This window comes from Haliotis asinina, chromosome 4 (assembly GCF_037392515.1).
Source record: "Haliotis asinina isolate JCU_RB_2024 chromosome 4, JCU_Hal_asi_v2, whole genome shotgun sequence".
Classification (NCBI taxonomy): Eukaryota; Metazoa; Mollusca; class Gastropoda; order Lepetellida; family Haliotidae; genus Haliotis; species Haliotis asinina.
The window spans coordinates 63,634,138-63,659,262 of NC_090283.1; the positions used below are offsets into that span (position 1 = coordinate 63,634,138).

The 25,125-nt window shown below is 38.6% G+C and overlaps 1 protein-coding gene across 5 annotated transcripts; it reads left to right on the plus strand.

Moving 5' to 3' along the window:
• Positions 1-23: 23 nt before the first annotated feature.
• LOC137281768 (regulator of nonsense transcripts 3B-like) lies at positions 24-23,086 on the plus strand. Of its 5 annotated transcripts, none has more exons than XM_067813375.1 (13): positions 24-204; positions 1,907-2,013; positions 2,381-2,487; positions 3,994-4,092; positions 4,223-4,333; positions 4,609-4,691; positions 5,705-5,890; positions 6,815-7,176; positions 8,092-8,268; positions 10,634-10,732; positions 15,171-15,219; positions 16,264-16,434; positions 22,451-23,086. In XM_067813375.1, exons 1-13 carry the CDS (start codon positions 106-108, stop codon positions 22,589-22,591), a joined length of 1,791 nt encoding a protein of 596 aa, XP_067669476.1. In that variant the 5' UTR covers positions 24-105; the 3' UTR covers positions 22,592-23,086. The 5 variants fall into 5 exon arrangements, with proteins under 5 accessions (XP_067669476.1, XP_067669474.1, XP_067669477.1 ...); XM_067813373.1 differs by having other exon boundaries at positions 30-204; positions 5,702-5,890; XM_067813376.1 differs by having other exon boundaries at positions 30-204; positions 5,702-5,890; positions 15,174-15,219.
• Positions 23,087-25,125: the final 2,039 nt, after the last annotated feature.

The following is a 25,125-nucleotide window of genomic DNA, read 5'->3' on the forward strand; positions in this document are numbered from 1 at the left end:
TCACGTTCCCTCACTGCCGAACTAGCTTTGCTCTAACTGACAACATCCGGTTAAAATGGTGGCAATCGACCTTTACCAGAAAGTATACAATCAACTGGAAATACGATGACACACGACAGGTCTGAAACGAAATCATCGAAACTCTCAGAAAAGAGAAGTAGTGATGAGAGAAGAGGAAAGGACAGAGAGTCGCCTCCCACAAAGGTACATGAGAACTGACAATCATACCAAGCGTACAAGAAATGAAATGTTGTTTTATTACTGGAAATTAAGGGACTGCTTAATTTAGAATGATCACGTCATCTCTACACTTTGACACAACTTCAGATAAGCACATTAATACTCGATATAATAGTATTTTGTAAATGAATTTCACTTCTGAAAGAGAATTTTGTCAATGGGCCATTTTCAGGATTATTAGCCTTTTCCTGAGTTTTGAATGGGCCACTGCCCTTGTAAGTTGTATCAGAAGTAAACTTCCAAATTTTAATTGGCCATTTTTTCATTGTCGCAATCAGTCAATCAGTCAGTGATTAGGTGATCCCTAACTTTCCTTGTCCAGTATGTATTTGTATGAAAGCTTCAGCATACTGATTGACCTGTACCATGTGGAATGCCGAAAGTTATCATGGTTGTGATTTAAGGGACCATTCCTTAATATGTTTATCTTTAGACCAGGGGTGAATACATTTGCGAAAAAAAGCGAAAGTTCGTACCCAATGCTAATTAGAGACACATCGCTTATTAGAGCCCTGGTGCTTAATAGAGACTAGGCGCTTAACAGGGGAAATGCAGCATCCAAATCCTAAAGATCTTATCCAGATAAAAGGTATGTTACAAGTGTGTATTACTCCCAATATGCTATATTGCTGCTTGCCTCTCACTCCAATGCCTTCCAGTGGCATACTGCCTTTTTAAGTACAGTACTCTGCTAAACAGATACTAGATATACCCATTTTCACACCTTTTGGTGATTCAGTAATCACTAAAACATGTACTTTGCTGATCATGCTTCTTGGTAAACACCCTGAATATCCAACAAATTCATAACAATTATAGAGGTTCTGTAAAGGTCCATTTTCACAGAACGACTTGTAACTCACTACTTGTAGCATAGACCAAGGTTGCAACATTAAAACACCCTAGTCATATCAACCAATTGAAAGTAATTTGAGATCAGTAGAAACCTCCCAATTTCATGCGACTGATTATATTGATTTGGTCAATCAGAAATGTCAACATGGTCAAAACAGTAAGACATGAGTTCACTCCCTTTGTAAACATGGAGGCTGAGAGAAGTCAATTAGAATATAAGTCAACCATAACATACCACTTGCGAGAAACCACAAGGTAATTGCTAACTTCTCCCCTGCTAGTATCAAGTTACTCATTGGGGTTGATTGCTTTTCAGTTTTGTCTTGAATTAATTCCATAAAAATATGGAAATTATTTGAATGCGTTCTTAGAAGATTGTTAGGTTTTCTTCCAGGCCATTATATTGTCCGGCAGTAGGTGTAGGCAGTATCCATGGCCTAACCCGAACAGATTTGGGTTTTCTCTTTCTCTTTTTCTTCTCATTTACCAAATACATGACAGTTAATACCAGTGTCTCATGTCGCTTGATGACGCCATTTTAAGATTATTGCAAGATTCATAGTTGTACCAACTCATTTATGTAAAATTTTGAAAATAATACAGGTTATTACAACAAGCTGCACCATGAGAACTGACCTTCAGTGGTATTGGAGGTGTGCAGATGTTCAGAGAGGGCTGATTTACACTGTATTTTTAATAGAGTTCATCTGTTCTTGTTTTGATGGTTGTTGCTTTGGTGTGTTATCGTGTGGTTATGTTCTCAGACAGGCGACACACGTTTATAATCTGAGTAATATTGAATGTATCCTAGGTGGTGATTCGGCGCCTTCCTCCTTCACTGACACCAGAGGTGTTCCTTGAGCAGGTGTCGCCTCTCCCAAAGTATGACTTCTTCTACTTTGTCAAGGCTGACATGAGGTAGGTCAACACATGGGCAAGCTAATGTAAGAGGTTACTCGCAATGCATCATGGGTGGATTGATGACTTGACAGACACATGTCACTGTATTCCAGTCATGTAGTTTGATGTTCATGATGTTGATTACTGAATTTTCTGGTACAGAACTGACTGTCTTCCAACCACTGCAATATAGCTGGAATATTGCTGAGTTTTGCATTAAACAACAAACAAACAAACAAACAAACAAACAAACAGTAACTATATGTTGGGGTAATATAGTTTTTGACTGCATTCTCTTTACAGAATACAATTTTTTTTTCATGAAATCTGGAACATGTTTGAATGAAAAAAATAATCTGAGTCTTGTCATGCTTGTTGGTTTCAGCTTGGGTCAGTTTTCCTTCACTAGAGCCTACATCAATTTCCAAAATGCTGAGGAAATGTATACCTTCAGAGATAAATTTGATGGCTACATCTTCATCGATAGCAAGGGTAGGCTGTCCTTTTTGTGACTCTCCTTTCTTTACAGTGATAGGTTCAGTGATTCTTGTTGATGAATATTATGATGTAACATGATGTGAAGTTGTTATCAAGATGGTTTATTTTAACATTTACATGTAGTTAGGATCACTCTCACACTCCAAATGCTGTCTTCAGTTGAAAATGAAATCATTGTTGTCTTTTAACATTATTTTGGTGTCTGTGATTCTTGTTTGGTAGAATCAAACTAAATATGCTTTATGGTTCAACTTCTTTATCATACAAGGTCACAACGTTTCGAGACAGTTCCTGGCCTCTTCTTCAGGTGACGAAGAGACTAGGAACTGTCTCGAAACATAGAGACTAGGAACTCTCTAAATGCCTTTGAAACAACTTGTTGATGAATATTATGCGAAGCGGTCTTGTTGGGTAATATGATAAGAAGATTGTCAAGATGGATTTTTTTTCACGTTTACATATAGTTAAGATTGGATCACTCCCATATTGGTTCCAAATTTTGTCTTCAGTTGAAAATTAAAGCATTGTTGTCTTTTAGCATGATTTTGGGATCTCAAGCAAAGACAAGTGTAGCTGGTATCAGTATTGCCCCTTCTTGCCACTGGAAAATAGTTTGGTTTCAAATGCTCATAATGTAAAGGGACATTTGGCAAATGTGTTGAAAAGTGATTTGCCTCCTCCTAAAATGAGGTCATGACATGAGGACTTTTTTGAACTTTTGACAGAAGTCCCTGATACAGTTGATATTGTATACTAGAAAACACCAAAAACATGACTGATAATTGCCTCCAAATGCACAATCATGCCTAAACCAATGTGCCTAAATGCAGCACAAATATAGTTGCAGTTTTTACATACACCTGATAACTTAAACAGGAGATTCACATGCTATCTTTTTAGCACAAGTACTTCCTGTGTGAGAGTTATCTCCCCTATATTACTGTCAAGGCCTTGAATTGACCTAATGTTGAAACATTACACACGATAGTGTCGAAATCATCTATCATGATATTGATGTATTGAGGAAGTGTTAATGCCTCTATCCTATTTGTAAAAATGTATGAATATCTAAAATAAACAGAGGATGTTGTATGACTGCCCATGTCACACTACGTTTACGACACCAGTGCCTAAAGTTTTGTGTTTCAAGAGCAAGAGCAAGTGATATATCAATATTTAGGCATGAATGTTACCACCTGCCATCGCTGCAAGTAGAGCGCACCGTCACATAAGACATGTGATGTCATGGCATTGTTCATGAAGTTGCATCCCCATGACAAAGTGCTATTTGGCTTTAGGGCATCGTATGGAATATATGAACACAATATTTTCGTCCTCGTAGGTAATATGTTAGTATAACAACTACTCAGGAACATGTGTTAATCAAAATATTGATGTCATGATGTTTGTTTCATCCGTTTACATGTATTTTATTTTCCTATAAATGAAGTCAGATGTCAGATCATAGAATTAAGTTGAGAAACAAATGTCCAATTTCAGGGAATGAGTACCCAGCCATTGTGGAGTTCTCTCCTTTCCAGAAGGTTCCCAAGAAGAAGGTGAAAAAGCCAGACACCAAGAAAGGGACTATAGAACAAGGTTGGTGTTGAATACTTCAAGAAATATGTCTTGAGATATGCTTGTGCCTTAGCCCAAAAATAGATAAGAGTATTTGAGTGAAAAATTTTCAGAAATGGTTCTCCCATATGTTCTCTCTTGGTCCCTGCAGACTCAGACTACCAGAAGTTTTTGGAAAGTCTACAGAACCCCGAATCTGAACCAGCTGCAACCATTGACTCATACCTGGAGGAGATTGAGCAGAGAGAGAAGGAGATGAAAGGTGTGTTTACACTTTCAGCTTCCTGAGTGATGGAGTAGCACAGTGGTGAAATGTTTCCTTGTATTGTTGAAGACTTGGGTTCAGTTCCCCACATGGGTACAATGTGTGAAGCCCATTCCTGGTGTCCCCCACCATCACATTGCTGTAATATGAATATTACTAAAAGCAGCACAAAACCATTCTCACTCATTGACCAATATATTTTCAGCACTACATTTGTTGTTAAGCCTCAAGAATGCAATCTTTTGGAAACAGAGTCATTCTTTTGTTCACAGCAAACCATGGATGTCCTAAAACAACAACGCCACTGATTGAGTTCCTCAAGAGGAGAAGAGAGGAGAAGAAAGTGGCAATCCAGGTGGATATTTGATGATATTTTCAAGTTGAGACAAATCAAGGTGCTCATAATTGTTGCACCTGTGTAGAAACATTTATGCACTTTTACTGTCATGGTTTGTCCTGGTTCTGTTGTGCTAGCCCATTCGTAACTACTCGTGTCATTCCGGCAAGCCGGATGACATCTCATACCCCTCTCGTGGCCATGTTTATGACTGGGCCCTGTCTAAGTGTAAATGGGCATGGAGATGAAAATTATCTAGTACTATTATCAAGGAAAGATAACTCTGAATTTCATGGCTCTGAGTGAGTGAGTGAGTTTAGTTTTACGCCGCACTCAGCAATATTACAGCTATATGGCAGCGGTCTGTAAATAATCGAGTCTGGACCAGACAATCCAGTGATCAACAACATGAGCATCGATCTGCGCAATTGGGAACCGATGACACGCGTCAACCAAGTCAGCGAGCCTGATCACCCGATCCCGTTAGTCGCCTCTTACGACAAGCTGAGTCGCCTTTTATGGCAAGCATGGGTTGCTGAAGGCCTATTCTACCCCGGGACCTTCACGGGTCTTCATGGCTCTGAGAATATACAACATCCCTTGGACAAAGCAGCAAAACGGTCACTACTTTTGCATATATGTTTTAGTGTTGAAAGTTGTTCATCCTTAAGCTCAAAGTTTATGTTCAAATTGTGCTTGGTATAGTTTAGCGAAGTTTCAAAGTTCAACAGTTCCGCCATTTTCATGGTTTGAAATACGTTTTACTACGTGCAATTTGATTTGTTTGCCATGATTCTTGGCAATGATGGCATACAAGAGGGGTACGAGTCTTTTTGAAGGTCACAGAGAGAGATGAGTAGTTACAAATGGTGCTAGCCCTCTTAGATGCAGTTCATCATGGATACCCCCTGTTGGACTCAACATGAGTCAACCAGTCCTTGTCTTACACCATACATGTCAAGCCACAGGTGGCTACCTCTAATGAGATAATGTGAACATTTGTGGTGCATGGTGTTATTTTGCTGTAGAAGATGCGTGAGGAGAGGAAGAGGCGTGAATTGGAGCGGAGACGAGCGAAGGAGGATGAAAAGAGGAAGAGAAGAGAGAAGGAGAAACTGATACGAGAGAAGGAGAAGATGAGGGAGAAGGATGTGAAGGACAAAGACAAGGATAGGGACAAGGAGAAGGACTCAAAGAAAGATGACCAGCCAGTGAAGGTGGGTGTTGTGTGTGGTCAGTTGGCCAGGCAGTCTAGTTTGCTGGCTCTGGTTGGGTTGGCTCATGTAGGCACAGCATATATGTAGGTACTGAGCACTGAATCTTAGTATCTTCCTGATACAGAACTTTCTTACATGATTTAGTAGTGTTTGCCATAATGAAGAATTGAATCTTGAGTCTCACACATTATACATTTATATGTATGTGTTAGGGGGCGAAGTGGGTGAGCTGACTAAAGCGCCAGGCTAGGGGTCCAGCGAGGTTTGAGGTCTTGGAATCGAGCCCAACTGTGAATGGGTGTAGAAAACCATGGAGTCAGTTTTGTGTGCAGACTCTTTCCATGTTGTCACAACCCCCAGTGGGCAGTACACAACCCCATGCAGTTAAAAGAATCCACAAATATATTGGCATATGACCAGATGGTGGCCACATGAATATGTGCAAACACCCAGTTGCGGGTACAGCAACGTGCAGTAAACTTGGACAAAGCACTGTGACTATGTGTCCCAGTCCACCCAGCTGTGAGTGGGTACCTCATAGTCATAAGGATGAGAGAGCCACAGTAAACTCAGTGTGCCTAGTGGCAGCAAGAGTTGTATACTCCCAAGGGAGGTGAGGTTGATAATACGACATGATAGTGAGGTTGACATCCATTGATTGAGGAAAACAAATATGAGTGCCTTGAGGAAACAATAGTTGCATGGATGTGTATGCTATAGGCATTCTATAATAAAATAATGATAAGAATATTTATTGTAAACTGTGTAACAGTATTAGTTCTGTCTGTCAGGGGGACTCCACAGAATTAGGCCGAATGTCAAGTTGGGGCACGAGCTTGGCAGCTAAGCATGTTTGCATTCTTGCCCATTCTTGTGTCCCTAGACAACTACAAAAAATACTGTGACGTCTGTGTCATGTTGCAGTTGCTTAAAAACCCTGAGCGAGAGAAGGACAAGGAACCTGCAAAACCAAAGGATGAGAAACCAACAGGCAGGGAAAACCTGAGGTTCTCAAAGGAAAACAGAGAAAGAGAGAAAGCCAAGAATGAGAAAAGAGATGAAAGACCTAAGTCTGGGGGAAGTCGAGGTGGGGAGAAGGGGAGGCAGGGAAGGGAGGATAAGTACAGCGAAAAATCTGGGGATAAATATGACAAGTACGAGAAGTCACGGCCTAACAGAGAGGATCGTGGGGACAAGTCAAGATCTTACAGAGATGACCGTCCGCCTGACCGACCCCGGTCTGCGAGGAATGACCGTGACAGAGACAGGGATCGTGACAGGATGAGGTATATGTGAATGTCTTGTCTCAGGATGTTTCTTGGCAGAAAAGCCATTGCATGAATCAGTGAGTGAATCTGTTAGCATGTTACCTGAAGGGTTTAGGCACAGATGTATCAGGATGAATTCACTGATAGTTATCACTAGATCATTATGCTGACAGGCCCCAATTTTGTCCAATAGTTGTATGTAGTAATGAGTGAGTGAGTGAGTTTAGTTTTACTCCACGTTCAGCAATATTCCAGCTATATGGTAGTAGTCTGTAAATATTTGAGTCAGTACCAGACAATCCTGTGATCAGCAGCTTGATCATCAATCTATGCAACTGGGGTACGATGACGTGTCAACCAAGTCAGTGAGTCTGACCACCCAGTCCCTTTAGTCGCCTCTTAAAGCAAGCATGAATTAATGACGATCAATTCTGAGTTGGGTTTTTACGGGTATGTAGTTGTGAATGAGCTGGGTTTTCAATTCTGCTTTTAACAATATTCCAGTTCTATGACACCATTACAGATCAGGGTAGGAGTAATACCCAAACTGTCTCAGAACTGTGGTCTGTTGTCTTAAACAACCTTTGCTGAGATCAACCTTATATACTAAAGTTAGAGTTACGATCACCTTAAGAAAAAGATATGCCAGTTGCACAAAACAACCGTAGGGCAACCTAAATTTGGACTCCATTCTTATCTGTACACTCCTCCTTCCTCAAACTTCTCTCAATCTCATTGTATAAAATAATAGCTTTCCCCTCCCAACCTTTGAGACGCTAAGGCTGGGTCAGATCAACCTTAGTTATCAACCTTAACTTAAGGTTAACCTTAGTTAAGGTTGTTTCATGCAAAAGGAGGCTAACCTTAGTAAAAGTCTAAAGTAGTAATCTTAAATTGTCCTCCAAATTATACCAACATAATTATCTATTTCAGAGATGAACGTCCCAAGTCTGGGGGCTATGGGAGAAAACAGGATGGATACTACGACCGTGATGAGAGACCATCCCGTGGTAACCATGACGACAGGAAAAAAAGTGAGCGCTATGATGACAGGCCAAGATCCAGTGGTTCCAACACTGACAATAAACGAAAACAAGACAGTGCACAAAAGTAAGGGTGTTACTTAGAGTGGGAATACTTTACTTTGCAGTGAAAACCTTTGTGCAGGCAGACCAGTGGTTGATGAAATGAGCGTACAGTTACCACACTTAGAAGTGTTAGATGTCAGTGTAAGTACACCCTTTGTCTCTGGTGTGCGTCTGTTCTAATACTTGGAGAATGTTGAATCTCAGTAAAGATAATGTCAGTACTTTTCGTAACCCTCAGCTACTGAGTCTAACAAAACCGGGTAAGAGATCGTGTCAGGTTACCTTTGAGATTGATCAGTCAGAGCAAAACTTACCAGATTGCGAAAGTAGACATTTGCACATACCTTTTGAACATTTCTTTTTGAAAGGTCTGTACCCAAATGAATCCAAATGCTGTTTTCCATATGATCGCCAACGGGTATTGCACATTGAGCACGCTACAATACTGTCCACAGTGATTAAATGGTTGCTGGAACTAGCGTTTTTGTCAATATTCAAGGATGTCAGCTTGCGGAAATATTACAGCCATAAGCATATATGCTGCAGGTCTGATACCTGCCTTTTTTATGCAGATTTTCTTTATCGAGGGATCAGTATCAGCGACTAATGAATTTTTCAATCCTAAACAATAGCCATTGTCTGATTGGTTAAATCTGTTCGGTCTTCTCACTTTTGACTGGACGGTCATAGGTCACGTAAAGGTTACCTGATGCGACCTCCTACCAGGTTTTGTTAGACTCAGTAGTGGAGCGTAAGGAAAAGTACTGACACTAAGTTTACTTAGACTAGGAGAATATAATGCAGCATATTCAACATTTCTCAAATCTTTTCGTTGACTTGTCATAATGAGATCACAGTTAACACTAAAGCTGTTACGATTTACTCACTCAATCGGTGAATTGAAGTGTAGCCCTTTATGAATTCAATTCATTATTCATGGTCACCAGAATCAAATTTATAATTTTTTAAGGGAGCATGATTTACTTGAACCCCTTTACTTGAAGTCCTTTTTCAAAGTGAGATATGCAAGACCAGAATATGTCCTAGCTTAGCGGTGGTGCATGTCATGTTAGTTTGTCAAGGCTGTGCATGGTACTTTCAACTATAACTGTTTACATACCAAATTTGTTAAAGACCCTACATTCTCCCAGGAAATAACGTGAGCAGACATGTACCATTTCCAATCATTTTCAGTGCAGCTGGGGGCCTAATGGAGAAAGGGTCCGCTCATCATGCTGAAGACCCGGGTTCAATTCCCCACATGGGTACAATGTGTGAAGCCCATTTTCTGGTGTCCCATGCCGTGATATTGCTGGAACATTCATGATTAAAGCAGTGTAAAACCATACTCACTCATTCACTCCTGTTACTTTCATTGAGGCGAGACCCATGAAGGCGGGGTAGAAAAGGTCTTCAGCAATCGATAAAAGGCCACTGTGCTTGCCGTAAAAGGTAACAGGATCGGATGGTGAGACTTGCTGGCTTGGTTGACTCATGTCATCGGTTCTCAGTTGCACAGATCAATGCTCATGTTGATGAGCACTGATCCGAGTGATCCAACTCTCCACTGGGAAAATGTACACCATGCTCCCTTATTAATAGCAATAATTTCTCCCCACAGTCATACGTACGTTACAACAGTACACCAAAACGATGTAATATAGATGGTTTCTACATTTGGAACTATTCACATGAATTCACTATCTGAATGAGTCTTGTGAGTGAGTGAGTTGAGTTTTATGCTCCACTGAATATACCATTTACATGGCGGTAGTCTGTGAGTCTTGACCAGACAGTCCAGTAATCAACATCATGAGCACCAATCTACATAACTGGGATAGGATGTATTTACCAAGTCAGCGAGTCTGACCTCCCAATCCTGTTAGTCGCCTCTTTTGACAAACATCAGTCTAACTCGGACCTAACTCTATTTTAACTCATATCTTCATAGGTTGAATTTGGAGATAAACTTCATGTGTTGGCCAATCTCCAGGTGTTATTGAGTATATGAAGCAGGGGAAAACATCTGGAACCAACAGCATCAGCCGGAGGTTTCAAATGAAATATTCCTGTTTACATCGAGTACAAGTACAACAGTGAAGTGTCATCAGCTCTCCGTTTCATCTGGTTCCCATGGCAGCATCTGGAGTTGCTCATTTGTGATGTCATTCTAAATTTATGTCACAATATTATTTGAATGACTTCACGACTGTTGATAACACAACAAAACAATTGTTTGCAATGTTTCTACATGTCAATATGCAGTGAATAATCTTGCAGTTTCCGGGAATCGAATACCATTTGATCAGATTACAGAACAAAGTGACTTTTAATTTACAATGAGTTTTATCTTTCCTCTTATGTAAGAACTGAATGTTTATTTACAGGGAAGATAAAAAAGATGAAGGACGGGAGGAGAGGCCGAAATCTGGCAGTAAGAGCGGATCGGAGGAGAAAAAGAAACAGGAGACATCGCAGGAGTCAAGGTCAGTTGTGGAATATTATGTTGCAGCGTTAATAGTGATGGTCATAGTTAGAATGGATCCCAACAACTGATTCTGGTCAAAAGAGTTAGACTGGATGGTCAGACTTCCTTAGTTGATCCTCGTCCGGTTATCCCAGTGGCAGAGATCAATGCTCATGATTTCTATCACTTGATTGTCCTGTGAAGACTTGGAGTATTTACAAATAGACAGAAATGGGTGAAGTATTACTGACTGGGGTTTGAGTCAACATACAAACCAAAACTTTCACACATGCATGAATGGTTGGCTCTTATAACCAAATCTCAGGATGAAAGCCATTCTGTGATACAGACGATTCGCACATCTTTGTGGCATGTACTTATTATTGGAGTATCAGAAATACTGCTTAAACAGAGAATGCTAAATGATGTCCTGTGTAAATTACTGTAATACCATATTTATGAAACAAGTGATGTGATATCACTCAAAAAGTGTTTTGATATCTAACTGGTTTCATAAATATGGTATTACATGGGACATCCTTTTGTATTCTCTATTCTGTAATACCACTAGCTAAATAATGTTGAGCAAAGTACTTCTTCTTTCAACAAGTGTGATGATTCTCACTAGTCTCAGCTTTCCGTAAGTCAAGTATGATCCTATGCTATTCTGACAGAGGTATTAGCATTGTGACCTCATAACTGTAAATCACTTTACAGGACAACTTTTTATGGATAGCAACTTCTTGAGTTTATTTTCACGATGTTTCGGGGCTAATCCTAGCCCCCTCCTCAGGTTTAGCTGAAATGAACAGTAAGGCTTTATCCCCTGGATGCCACAGGGAGATATATGTCCTTCCTCTACATCCCTCACTTTGAAGTCCAATAAAATTCTAAATATACCATGCATATATAAATACTTCACAGTTTTGAATTCTGCGGAAAATTCTTTGTTGCTTGATACCATCCACTATTATCTCAGACCAAGCTAAAGTGCTTAAAATTACCTTTCAAAATAGGCTTCATCGTAAATGTCGTCATTTTTCAAACTGTACAAAATCAAGATTCACAGCGTTATTTGCAGTATGTTTTGAAATGTGAAAATCGGATAATTACTGGGAGTAATGAATTTCAGAAACAGCATATCAATGATCACTGATATCAAGTTTTCATGTAACCAGTAATGATAATTCTGAAATGTCGCCAATGAACCCAGAATGGGTTGGGATGTTTTCGAAAATGCACTTAAACGAATGCCGAAGTGCGCTTTCCGCCATATTGGTTAGTGTTTACAAAATCACATTTTGAGAAGGCTGGTATTGAGACGCCTATAACATATATATATATATATATATATATATATATATATTTCATAGCTGCGAAAAATGCATCATTGAATTCCCCACACATCTTAGAATCAAATTACAAATGGTCTTTGTCACCAATACCAACTAATTGGTATGAAAACGAACACTGTGCTCGAAAGACCGCGCTTGTTTGAAAATGTGAACAAAGAAAAATTCCAATTTTACACTGCGTAGCATTTTCGGAAATGTTCCAACATCCAGCCATCTAATCATTGCTTACAATGGCTCAATACGCTTAGTATATTCAGGGGAAGAGTATCGTAGCAAGAAATAGCAAATTAAAAATAGATACAATGAAATCACTTGGTAATTCATAGGAAACTGGCAAACGTTTAGTGCAGCGCGACGCCATGACTTTGGCAAATTCACGCAGAATTGCAATGGTACTTATTGACATTTCTGGCTTCTTCTGTCATTTACAATTTAAACGGTAAAAATGTATAACAATACACAGATATTCAGAATAATTCTGACTACTTACATCTCACATTTATGTACAAAAGATCCCTGAATCAAGGAAAAAGTCCTCGCAAAATCCTGTGTACCCTTGTCAGCGAAGCCGCCATTTTGAAAAATGGTAGTCATCGGTAATGATGTCACACGTTAACATTGTTGCACATTGTAGGCAATTTCTTTGAGGTGAAGGTCGGTTGAACAAGAGTAAACACAATGCCCATACCATTCCGATTGCACTTTTAGTATTGTGATATATATTTTGTGTATTGTTCAGATATTTTTTCATGAAACTGATTTCAGTATCTACATACATCCATGTTCCACACCATATCATATCATATCTTATGTGGATATAAGGTATGAGTTTTTATTCTTTGTAAGCTATGGATTGTTTGAATAATATTTACATGGGAAATTGACTCAGTTGGTGTATTATACCACCTTTTAAGCCTCTACAGAAGTGTTGGAAGATCACACGTAGCCATAACAGCAACATGTGCTTTAGTTCCCATGATGTACAATATTCAATACGTTGGGACAAATATTGCAGTTTCATATGGTTAATAAACAGCGATTTAATTCCAACTTAAAAGTAAAACCGATAATATTAATGAAAATGCTTTGTACATTTTATGAAATGTAGCGGCACACATATTTAAAGAAATTGTCTTGTTCATGGTATTGGTTTGTGTCGTTTTTATAGACAAAACAATTATGAATATTGATTGACCAGGTGTGAGTTTGTCAAAAATGTTTTAGGATTCATTATCATTTTTTTCGATAACAAAGTCAATTCAAATTCAATTAAAATATATCTGATGGCAGAATATCTAACTCAAACAATATTTATGCGAAAATTGTTAAAAATATATAAACCAGATCATGTCTTAATTTGGACAAGCCTTATGTCTATATTCTGATACTTCTGTACTGAAAAAACGCTCTCTTTGTACCTTTCATTGCATTGCTGAAAATAGTGTTTTGGGCAATATTCAAGGATGTCATCTTGCAGAAATATTAGCTAATGGTAACCATGTCAACAGAAACCCCAAAGTGTATATACTGCAGGTCAAATAACTGTGTTATATGCGGATTTTTGTTTGTAGAGAGCTGTGTCAGTGACCTAAATATTTTGAAAGTCGTTCCGATCCCTAAATAGTAGCCGTTGTCTGATTGGATAAATCTGTTTAGCTGTCTCACGTTTGATTGGACGGTCATTGGTCGTTCCAAGGTTTCCTGACGCGCCCTTCTACTAGGTTTTGTTAGACCCAGTGGTAGAGTGTAACGAAATTAGGTTAGATATATACTAATCAGCAACCAGAATCGTCTTTTTCCGACGTCACAAAATGCACAAAACATGCTGTGGTGTCAACTAAAATGTCGCATTATTTTCAGTTATTTCATTACATTTGAAAATGTGGCTGTTACTCCGTTAATAATGATACAAAATTAATCAAAATACATCTACACAAACAGGAGAATATGGGAATCTAAGAACTAAATTATGTATCGGATAGGGACATCCAAATCGCTATTACATGCTTTTTGATGTAGTACACTGGCATCTTTTCTTACAAATTGTGAAATTACCAAAAGGTATCCTCTCACATTGGGGAACTTTGTATTGTAATAGTTTGGTTCATTGTGACATAACGAAAATATACTGTCCATATCCACAGCAAATTCTCTCTATTTGATCTGAGTTACATTGACCTAATGTAGACCATAGCTGAGTAATGCCCCCTTTTCTTTATATGTCCATGACCTCTCTGTCGACGTTTGACGTCATGGAAGAAAATTGATTTTTGACATTTGTTGCAGGTCGTTTTTGATCCATTTCATATACACTTATGTTCAGACATCAAGCTGTATTTTCTTTGCTCACACTTTCCGTAAAGATGCCAAATTAAAAAAATCGTAGCAGAGTCCTTTTATTGGTGCACAATAAAAAATGGAGAAATTTACTGTTTTTGAACACACACAAAAGGTTTGGACAACTTTTAGCAGTGTCTATTTCTCAAACCCCTGAAATAGCCGCACTTATATTTATACCAACGGATAGGAAATTAAATATTCTACATTTTTGTGCAATTTTGTAGCAGTACGCAGATCCAGGACCACGCGAGTGCAAATCTTCGTTCACTTTTCAAACCTTACGAAAATGTGCGCCTGAAAAAAAACTCGGCATCCAGGGGGTTAACTGTTAACTCTGCCCATGACGTCACAATGCTGTGACAACATGATACCAGTAGCTAACAGGAATACTATGACAACACAACAGAATTAGTAGTGAATGTTTACAGCCAACATGACTCATGGAATGAATACATCTTATTGTGAATATATAGTATTGTTGTTGGATTAAATTAGAAATGACAGATCCTTATTATACCAAATTGTAAGTTTAGACATGTACAGAGATTTTTGATAATTGTATTGCATGTATAGCATGTATAGCATGTAGAGTATATAAAGTATGTAAAGTATATAGAGTATAAAGTATGTAAATCACTTTGACGTCATGCAAAGTATTACGCAATGTGAAATAACATTGTAACTTATTTAACAGTGATATCTTCAACAGATAAGTAATCAAAAGCATTCTCTTGCTCACTCACCTTGATTTTTCACCTTCAGCAGCAAGAAAGAAGGGGAGGCAACTCGTCCTGAACGTGAGAGACACAAGGTAAGGCACATGAAGAGTTACCTGTCTTGTTTTGTGGTAAAGAGCTGTGTTTGTGTGACAAAACTCCTCACTGAAATATTTTTACTATACATAGTTTGCAAGAAGTGTTAGTTTTTAATGTTTATCTGGAGCGGAATTGTTTTAGAATTATCATACAGGGATGAAACAAAATGTTTGATTCTAGTTGTAGTGCCTTTCATTTCTTTCGACAGTTCTCAATAAAGTCCTTATGAGGCTTTCCAAAAAGACGAAATTACTTGAAATGAGTTTGAATAATTTCTAGTCATATCATTTCAAGATATTCTGTTATCTGTGGTGAAGCTATCATCTGATGACATGAATCTCATGTAAATGTTGTACTTGACAAAAGTCTCTAATCCAGTGATTCAAGACCCAGTGAGAGCCCAATGAGAACCCAATGAGAGCCCAATGAGAGCCCAAAGTCTGCTGAAAATGCCATTAAATATTCTGTATTGTAAGAGTTCCAAATCACGTTGACTTAATGTATAATTAATGGGAATATTTAAGGCTGTTTGATCAATACACTCACTTTGGGCTCTTTGGTCAAAGTTTAACCACACTATATGCCCTTTCATGATACGAACTGAAATGTGTTACAATCTAAGATGCCTTGATTAATATATTCATTAGATGAAGCAGTTGGATTCCATAGGTAATACATACATTAGTATCTCTCAGCAGGTCTTCAGAGTCAAACGTTTTGTTTGATCTATCTCATTCCATTCCATAGTCTGTGCCCCGTTCCACAAACCAATTGTAGGACTACGACAGTCATAATTTGTTGTTAAAGTATGGGAGTTGAGGTGATCTTAGTGCTGCAGTAAGTTTGTGGAGCTGAGCTTAGATTCATACGTAGACATTTGTTTTTGTAAATATTTAATTAACATGTTCATTTTTATTATCATTATCATCTTACAGTTTTCTTTGATTACGTGTAGGTTTTGGAGATTGCATGGCTTTTCAAATGTGCATTTTGTTCATTTCTTGTTTTGTTTTTTCTGTCCATCATTTCACTGGGAACAGGTTGATAGTAAGAGTGGGGAAAAATGTAACGAGGATCCTAAGGATGTAAAAATAGACGACAAACGGAAAGACGATAACCGATCGAGCTCTTCGATCAGTAGAGGAGAGCAGAGTGAGAAAAGTGGACAGGAAGGTTTGGGGGACGGTGATGAGAAAAAGAGACGACGCAGGGTAAATGAATTCACTATGTACTTAAATCACAAAGCTCCATAGTATGCCTAATATATATTCATAGAAACAATTAAGGGAACACATGAAAGTCCAAGTGTGCTTTTATTTATTTCCAGAATTTGATTTACAGTGCAATACATATCTTGGGAAGAAACCTGGAAAGAATAAAGGAACACTTGTACTTTCTTGCGTTCCCATATTTGTTTCCATGAGTATATATGACCACATCTGGAAAGAACAATTTGGAGCCTGGAAAGATAATATTTATCTACATTTTGCGTTTAATTTTGGTTGTTTTTTTGGAAAAGGATAAGTGATAAAGTGCCTCTTCACTTTTTATTAGTTTTTCCTGTGATGTGTTTAAGTGTCATTATCAACATACATGCACACAATCGACACACGATAGCCCTCTGTGAATTATCATCAATACTTCATGGACTTGTATGCTCAACATTCTGTATCCATCAACATCAGTATTGTTGTCCTCCACTTGTAATGAGACAGCTGAATGGACGTACATGACTTAGTTGAAAGCGTATGCTTGTACCCCGAAGGTATGGCAGGGTTGGAAATGACTTTAAAATTGCTAGTCCACTCAGGTACAGTGGCACGTGTAAAAACCACGTGCGCTGATATTTTTTTGCAATACTAGCCAATTTTCTTGTTGATTTTTTTAAATAAGCAATATCATTACCATTAGATTGTCAACTTGACACCAGTTCAACGTGATGTACAAATTTGCTTGCCTGACAGGAAAAGTCACTGGACTGGGGCGTCGGGCAATGGGTTATTTTCACCTCTACATGTATTGTTGCTCACACTATCAGTCACTGGCTTACCTGGTCCAACTTAGTTTTCAAGCTGCCATAACATAGAGAAGGATAACAATATTTGGATGAACAACTTCCTTATTATTCCCTGCTTTAGTCGTGTGATCATGATAGGTCTGGGTAGTGAGATGGGTTTAAATCATTACCCACTCATCCCGGGTGTCTGGATTATCTGTCCCAGCCCTAGTTCAGCATATTGCTATCTTAGGATCACACTCTCAATGGAATAACCCAGAAAAGTTTGCTTTGATCTGGTGATTCTGATTTAACTGAACTTGGAATTTTGTTTTAAGATTATTCTGTAAAAAAAACGTTTCAACCTCATACAATCAGCCTTGTGTACCTTCAGTTCTTGACTGGTGTTTCATGTCTTCCTCACAGTGCTGGGAAGTAGGAAATGCTGGACTGAAGGATTTGGGAGGAATAGTCTAGACATGCTTTTAGTTTGTGTTCATTGAAGAAGTGATGATAGTGTGTTTGATGACAGTGTCGATGAATGAGGGCTTGGTGCTGATGTCCACTGTGGTACATGTAGCTGTTAGAGCTGTCATAGGGGCTGTAGGTGTTGGTGTATTGCTAGTCACCTGTAGTACATGTACTAGGTCGTCCCTGCTATCTAACGCATGTGTAGCATTATTGATAGTTAAAGGTCACATGCAACCAAAAAATCAAACATAATTAAAACACATTTATCACTTATTCGTGACATATAATATACATTGCTGCTTTTAAAAAGACAAATAAACAAAATTATAAGCATACAATCACGATTTAAAAGTGCAATATTTTGTACTTGGGCTTACTTCTCCCGAAACGAAGCCCTCGGGAGACTGAACCCAGTCATAGCGGGTGGATATGCACTCAAATGTAACGACAGCTTCATTTGCTGATATGCTGAGGGTTCATTGTGTGTACAGAAAGATCATCTGTTTGATGGGCATTTTAGAAGTATGGCGAGTCACAAGAAAGTAAGATTCTTTATGGATAACAACTTCATTTTGTGTACTTGATGCATCGTTTCAGTATGGATTCATATACTGTTGTCAAACAAAATCATATACACTAAAAGAATGTATATAGAGATGTTGGGTTTGGAAAATACATGTTCTCTGAATTTGCGCTCGATCCAATCAAAACTCATGTCAGTAGAGATGGTAAACTACTGCGTGGCTGGAATCTGTCATTCGTCCAAGTACAAAGCAGGACTTGAAACTGACAAGAGTTTGCACCAGTTTCCGTCAGATCCAGTCATCCGAAAAAAATTAATGTAGTTTGTTTGCAACCCACAGACATAAAAACATGTCATGTGTATCACACGTGCCTAATTACATAATGTGGCAGACACGGGACTCGGGTGCACGAGTCATAAATCAACTTATTTTCTTTATGTCGTATAGTCTGATAGGTGTTAAGTTCAAATTGCACGTGGTCAATGATTGAAGCTGTGTACTGCATGTTGTCTTTAGCAGACAGGCAGACATATAGGTGTGAATAAACCAGACACTGAGCTTTCTCTGTGACAGAGACTGCGTACCACAATCAACAAGTTTTTTTATGTAACGAGTAGATTATTTACTTGTTTGTGTACACAACCAAGATTAGACTACTGCTCACGAGCTCAGCTTGCATACTGTCTCAAGCTCCGCGAAACTATTCACTGCGCATGCGTTATGGACGCAGTGCAGCACAGCTGTTGAAACCAGTTTTCCCCCCAGCGCTGGGGGGAATTTAGTGAAACGTTTGAACTCCGATTTCGCGGGCTTTTTTTTCATCTCGTTTTTTTCACCTTTGTAGGTTGAATTGGCATTTTTTATGATTTGTTTCGGTAAGTGCATACCGAAAGGTACCAGAATCTGCGAAGTTGTGTTTTACGTTGCATGTGACCTTTAAACCATGTTAGTATGGACATTGTTTGTCTGGATACCCTTAAATCATGTTATTCTTGACACTGTTAATCTGAATACCCTGAAACCATGATATTGTGGACACTGTTAATCTGAATACCCTGAAACCTTGTTATTCTAAACACTGTTAATCTGAATACCCTGAAACATTGTTATTCTAGAAACTGTTAATCTGAATACCCTGAAAGCTTGCTATTCTGGACACTGTTAATCTGAATACCCTGAAAGCTTTCTATTCTGGGCACTTAATGCGAATACCCTGAAACCTTGTTATTCTGGACACTGTTAATCTGAATACCCTGAAGTCTCATTAGCACAGTTCGTCCAGACACTGATTAACCAACACTCACTGGAACAGTGTATCTGCTATAGACAGCATTGTAAATTGATATTTATCACCATGATACACTTTCTTTTAAAAAGTCATAACAAGTGTGCAATTAAGAAGAACAAAATGAAAATTTGTGGTTACTGTGGTATTCAGAGTGTTTGTATCTTGTCCTACAATATCCCATCTTCGGTGTCTGAAAATTTTATACAAAAAGCAATATATCAGGTTGCAAAAGGCAAAAGGAAGACGTTTTAACTTCTTACATATAAAAGAGTTGCGTATTGCAATATGAATCATTCAGCATCACTGTATTGGAATGAGTGACCTATGACCTTCCTGACCTATCATTACATCTCTACTTACAAAGAAGAGTGCCCATTCAGTGTTCGTGTTATGCAGAAACATGCGTTTTTCATGCAAAAAGATAATAAAACCACGCAAAATATATTTTGCGAGCGTGTGTTGGACACATAGATACTGATCCACATAATTTTAAAAAGTACCTTAAAGCCGCAACGAATAGACCACAATAAATTTTAACATGATTCAGGATTTACTGAAAATTTCATACGCAAAAGATTGGGACCACATATTTATAATTTTAATTCTGCATGCACCCATACAAAACCTACCGCGATCACTGCCATCAAACGTGATTAGAGTGTGGCTAGGTTAAGAGACAGTGCTTGAACATTGCAATGCTGTTTTCAGCTGTTACCTGTGTTTCCTTAATACAGATCATCATCCCACTCAGCATTGGACTAACTGATGTCACTTCATTCAGTATTTTCACTAACTAAAGTCTTCACATACTATACTACCGACAAGAAATAAGGGAATCAATGAGATGACAGGACTGTGAAAATTGCTGTAAATCAAATTTGGGCATGAAGTTCAATATCTGCGTGTGTCCACCATGTTGGGCAACACATTCACGACACCTCGTTAGCATGCTGCTGATGAATTTCCAGATGGTTGCCCGTGGTATTGCCAACCATTCCTCCTGAAGAGCTGCACCAAGGTGGGCCAGGATGGAGGGTGCAGGGTCCCTGGCACACACCCTTTGACTGAGAATGTCCCACAGATGTTAAGTTGGGGACAGGTCTGGGATTTAGAGGACAGTCCAATGTCTGCATGCCCTCTCGTCTGAGATAAGCTGTGACAATTTGGGCCCGATGCGGTCTGGCATTATCACCTTGGAATTCAAAATTCCTGCCGATGATTCTAGCCAGTGGAGCCGCGACAGGATGCAAAATTTTGTCAACGTATTGTTGGCTAGTCAAGCATCCATTAATGATGACCAGATCCGATCGCCTGTCATGTTTAACCCTGCCCCACACAATGACACTACCACCCACATATCGATCATGGTCAATAATTGCCACACTGGCATACCGCTCACCACGAAAGCGCCAAAAATGTTTTCTGCTATCTGTGAATCTGAGGCAAAACGTTGACTCATCAGAGAAGATGGTGTCACAACAGTAACGCAAAGCGTGTCCCTGATTCCAATCATTGGTGCCTATGGTGAGCTGTAAGGGTAACACCCTCGAAAGGCCACCTTGCTTTGAGATGGGCTTGATAGAGCTGGTTTTTAACGATTGAGTGAAATTTGTTACCCTGTGAGTGTACAAAATTCCGTAGTGATGGCAAGTGCTGATTTAAACTTATTGCGTAGGACCATTAATGTAATGAGACAATCCTGTCATGGTGTTGTTGATTTTGGTCTACCACGTCCCCACCTCTGTCATCCCCCCAATTCTCCAGTTTGTTTGTTCATTGAGATACTCAATTTTGGAGGCATTTTCCCGCATGTGTTCAACTCACTTGCACTTGTGATTATGAGTTGTCCAATATATTTATAGAGGTTAACTTCTGTGTGCCTTCTGCACGTGCCTCACATGTTGGTAATGCATCATTGGATGTTGCTTTCAGGTGCAGCGCAACAATAATGCGCCCTTTCACCTCGACGTTTGCTGCATTCAGTTTCTTAGGTTCCCTTCTTTTTTGTCGATAGTATCGTATAGACTTAAGAGAAGTGTTTGTCCAACAGTAAACCTAATGTCCAGATATTGTTACTCCCTTATATTATCATCACTGTCCAGTTGCTTTACATGAGTTGGCGAGATACTAATATTCCAAGTTAAATAGAGGTGTGATGGTACAGAAAATTCATGAGACAGTATAATATGATTTGCTGCACATCATGATATGCTAGCTTTAGTTTTTTTCTTTAAAAATATATATTTTGATAACAAGTAACAGTGTAAATTTTGATATAACCATCAATTTCAAGTGAAGATCAAATTTTTTTAGGTCAACGATATGTTTCATGAAACGAAAATAAGTATTGATATATTTATCGACTGATAAAGTATCTCAATTATCGATGCTACGATGCATTGCCACAGCTTTAAAACTTAAACGTTGATATTGCGGCCCATTGGAAGTATGGTGTCGGGATATTATACAACAATGTATATCAATTCACAGTATTGGCAGCCCATGGACGATGCATCGACGTGCATTGATGAACTGTCTCATGACTAATAATACAGTTACAGTTGCCCTCAGCTATGTCTGTTGTCCTTCACATCCACCACACATGATTTTAATATATATTTACATCATTCTCATTTTTCCTTGTGGTATCAAGAATTTATTTACTGACACCCTTTTCGTGTAAAACTTGTCTTATTGTTTTGAGCTGTGTCACATTGTGGAATAATTTCAAATCGATGAAACAAGATTATTTTTGGTCTTCCATTTGTATTTGGTGCTGTGTGTCTGTCTGCCAGGTGGATTTTATTGTTTAAACAGTGTGAACACTTACAGTCTGCATGAAACTAGCTATGATTGTGCTTTTGTGTGAGTGAGTTAAATAGTGTCATACTAACTACACAGATGACTGTTTTATGTGAGTGACATACAATCATTTTCTGCTGATTCAGGATCGACCTGAGCGACAGATCTATGTCCCAAGAAGAGCTCTGGAGAGACAGAAACAGGAAGCTACCAAAGACGGGAAGGAAGGTCAAGGTGATAAGGGTCAAAGTGCAGAGAAGAATGACAGCGAAAAAGGTCAAGGTTGAAGCAAGGACAGGAATTTATTTATTGAGTTTTACTGAGCATTGTGCAAGTCCTAAAGGATTCACCATGTATCAGTCGTACACCTGATATTTATGTTTACTTGACATGCTCTTCATTTGATATTTGAAGAAGTACTTGAAAAAGGAAAAGGAAATAAAAGATTCATCACAATACTATATTTATTTTACATTTATTTCATATTTTCAAATGGTGAGAATATTTTAGAGGAGTCTCCAGTTGGTGCTAATCATTGATTTCCTTCTGACAGTAAGAATCACAGTTTGGTTTTTAATGTGATGGGTATTTTCCCTTTTCCTTTCATTTGTATTTTGAAAAAGATGAAGATGTTGAAACTGAGGCAGGGCATGTCAGACATGTTGTTAAACTGCACACATGACATGGTCATATGGTGTCACACTTTGTCCTTGATCACAGACATGACATGGGCAACTCTAAATGTGATGAATGTTGATCTTGAAATAAACTTACGCAAACAATGTCAGTCTTCTGTTTTTACAAAAGCTGCCTTCCTGGTCCAGTTGGTAGATTCTCTGCTCAGACCTCCTCATGCTCTTAACATCTCCAGTATATCGGCTCCTTCAAGGGCTAAATAGAAAAGTGAAATGTTTCTTGGGCATTGGCGTGTCACTTTTATTAGTGCTCGTAACAATTTTTTATTGCCACTTAAAGAGATTGTTTTGACTTTGACGCGTGCCAGTCATCCATTTGTCCACTATTAGAATGAGTGTCCGCAAGAACAAGTGTCACTGAATCTACAACTCATTATCACGTGCTAGACTTTCCAATTTGTATTTCTGAGTGAAAATAATCAAAATGTTTTCCTCCCCCGTCAGTTTTTTCTATCAAAAACTGTAAATTGTAAAGTCCTACCGCCCTTGTCACTTTTGAAAAACATGTGCCCAAGAAACATTTAAATATTTTTATGCAGTCTAACTTTTCGTCTTTGTGTTCTATTTACTAGCATGGACAAATACGTGTTCACCTTTTAGGATGAGGTACAAACTTGACCTTAAGCATTAGCATTAACCATGGTGAAGATGTCCCTGACATTTCATAGTCACCTTTGTAGTTACATCAAATTGTACATCAAATATCACAAAGTGAACAAAATTCATAAAATCAAAGTAAACAATAATCAACAGTTAGAAAAAAACTTCAAAACTTGAAAATACATAGTGAACAAGATTCATCATAATCAAAATGAGCACAGTTTAGCAAACAGATACAGACTATTATACCCTCGCCCTAATACCCATAATCCCTTTGAATTTCAGTTTTGAGCTAGCCCAGAACACCTCCCTAAAAAGCCTCTGCTTAAAACTTTTGCTTGTCTCTCCAAAAGCCTGGGTTTGATCCCCCGCATGGGTACAGTTTATGAAGCCCATTTCTGGTGTCCCCTGCTGTGATATTGCTGGAATGTTGATAAAAGGCACTTAAAACCAGACTACTCAGAGCAAAACACTATTATACCGGAATATGTGTCAAAAAGTGCTTGACTCTTTGCTTCATGCTGAACATTAGGAGGAAATATGTTATGAGTTTACAAAATACCTTTAACCTATGCACATGTTAATAAGGAAAACAACATTCACCATAAACCACATGCATTCGGTGTGTTGATCTTTCATATGCATACAGTGTACTTTGTCATACCATATCACTGCCCCATAGAGCAATTTAGAATTTATTAAAGATCATAAAACTACATAAGATCTTACAGAAAGATCCTGTTAGTTCTCTTACGACAATGGCTGGTTCTAACCCTGATCTTGAATGGTAAATGAAGTCTGTAATATGCAAATTATAGGCTCGTGATGAGGTTAATTACCTGTTTTTATGGACCCGCGAGAAGCAATTTTCGTTTTCACGAGTTCATCAAAACATGCTTACATAATAAAAAAAATATGCTTACAAATATGTATACATAATAAACTTCGTTATACACAACCCTAGTGATTATCAAACTTAATATGTTTTAAAAATACTATATTTCAACTATTTGTACACGTCTACGGCATCGCCGTCTACGACTGGGCTACGAATCCACCGCGTCTACGAACTGGTTCAGGCTACGAAAACACCGTCTCCCAACTATGCGACGCCGAAAATTGACAATCCTCTGTCAGGGCTTATTACTCTGCCGCTGATTCTACTCCAGGCTAACTTGATATGACCATATAGGTTTCAACACAGTACACTACAATGCCAGACAGTCATCGCTCACCACTAAATTCGGAACAATATACTAGCCACACAGGAAACCGTGCATTGCTAAAATTTTAAATTTTTCCCTATCAATATTAATAGGTGGATACAGAGATCAGAAGGAGACGACAGACTATCACGGCAAATGCCGATTCATTAACGTTACGAGTCCTAATGCGGAGTAGTGGTCAAACTATAGTACCACAAAATCAATAACGGAGTGGTAGCCATGGGTAGCGAGAACAGTAGTGCATCGCATGGTGTGTACCAAATTAGCGTGGAAGGCTTTTGAAATGGCTTACCATTTATT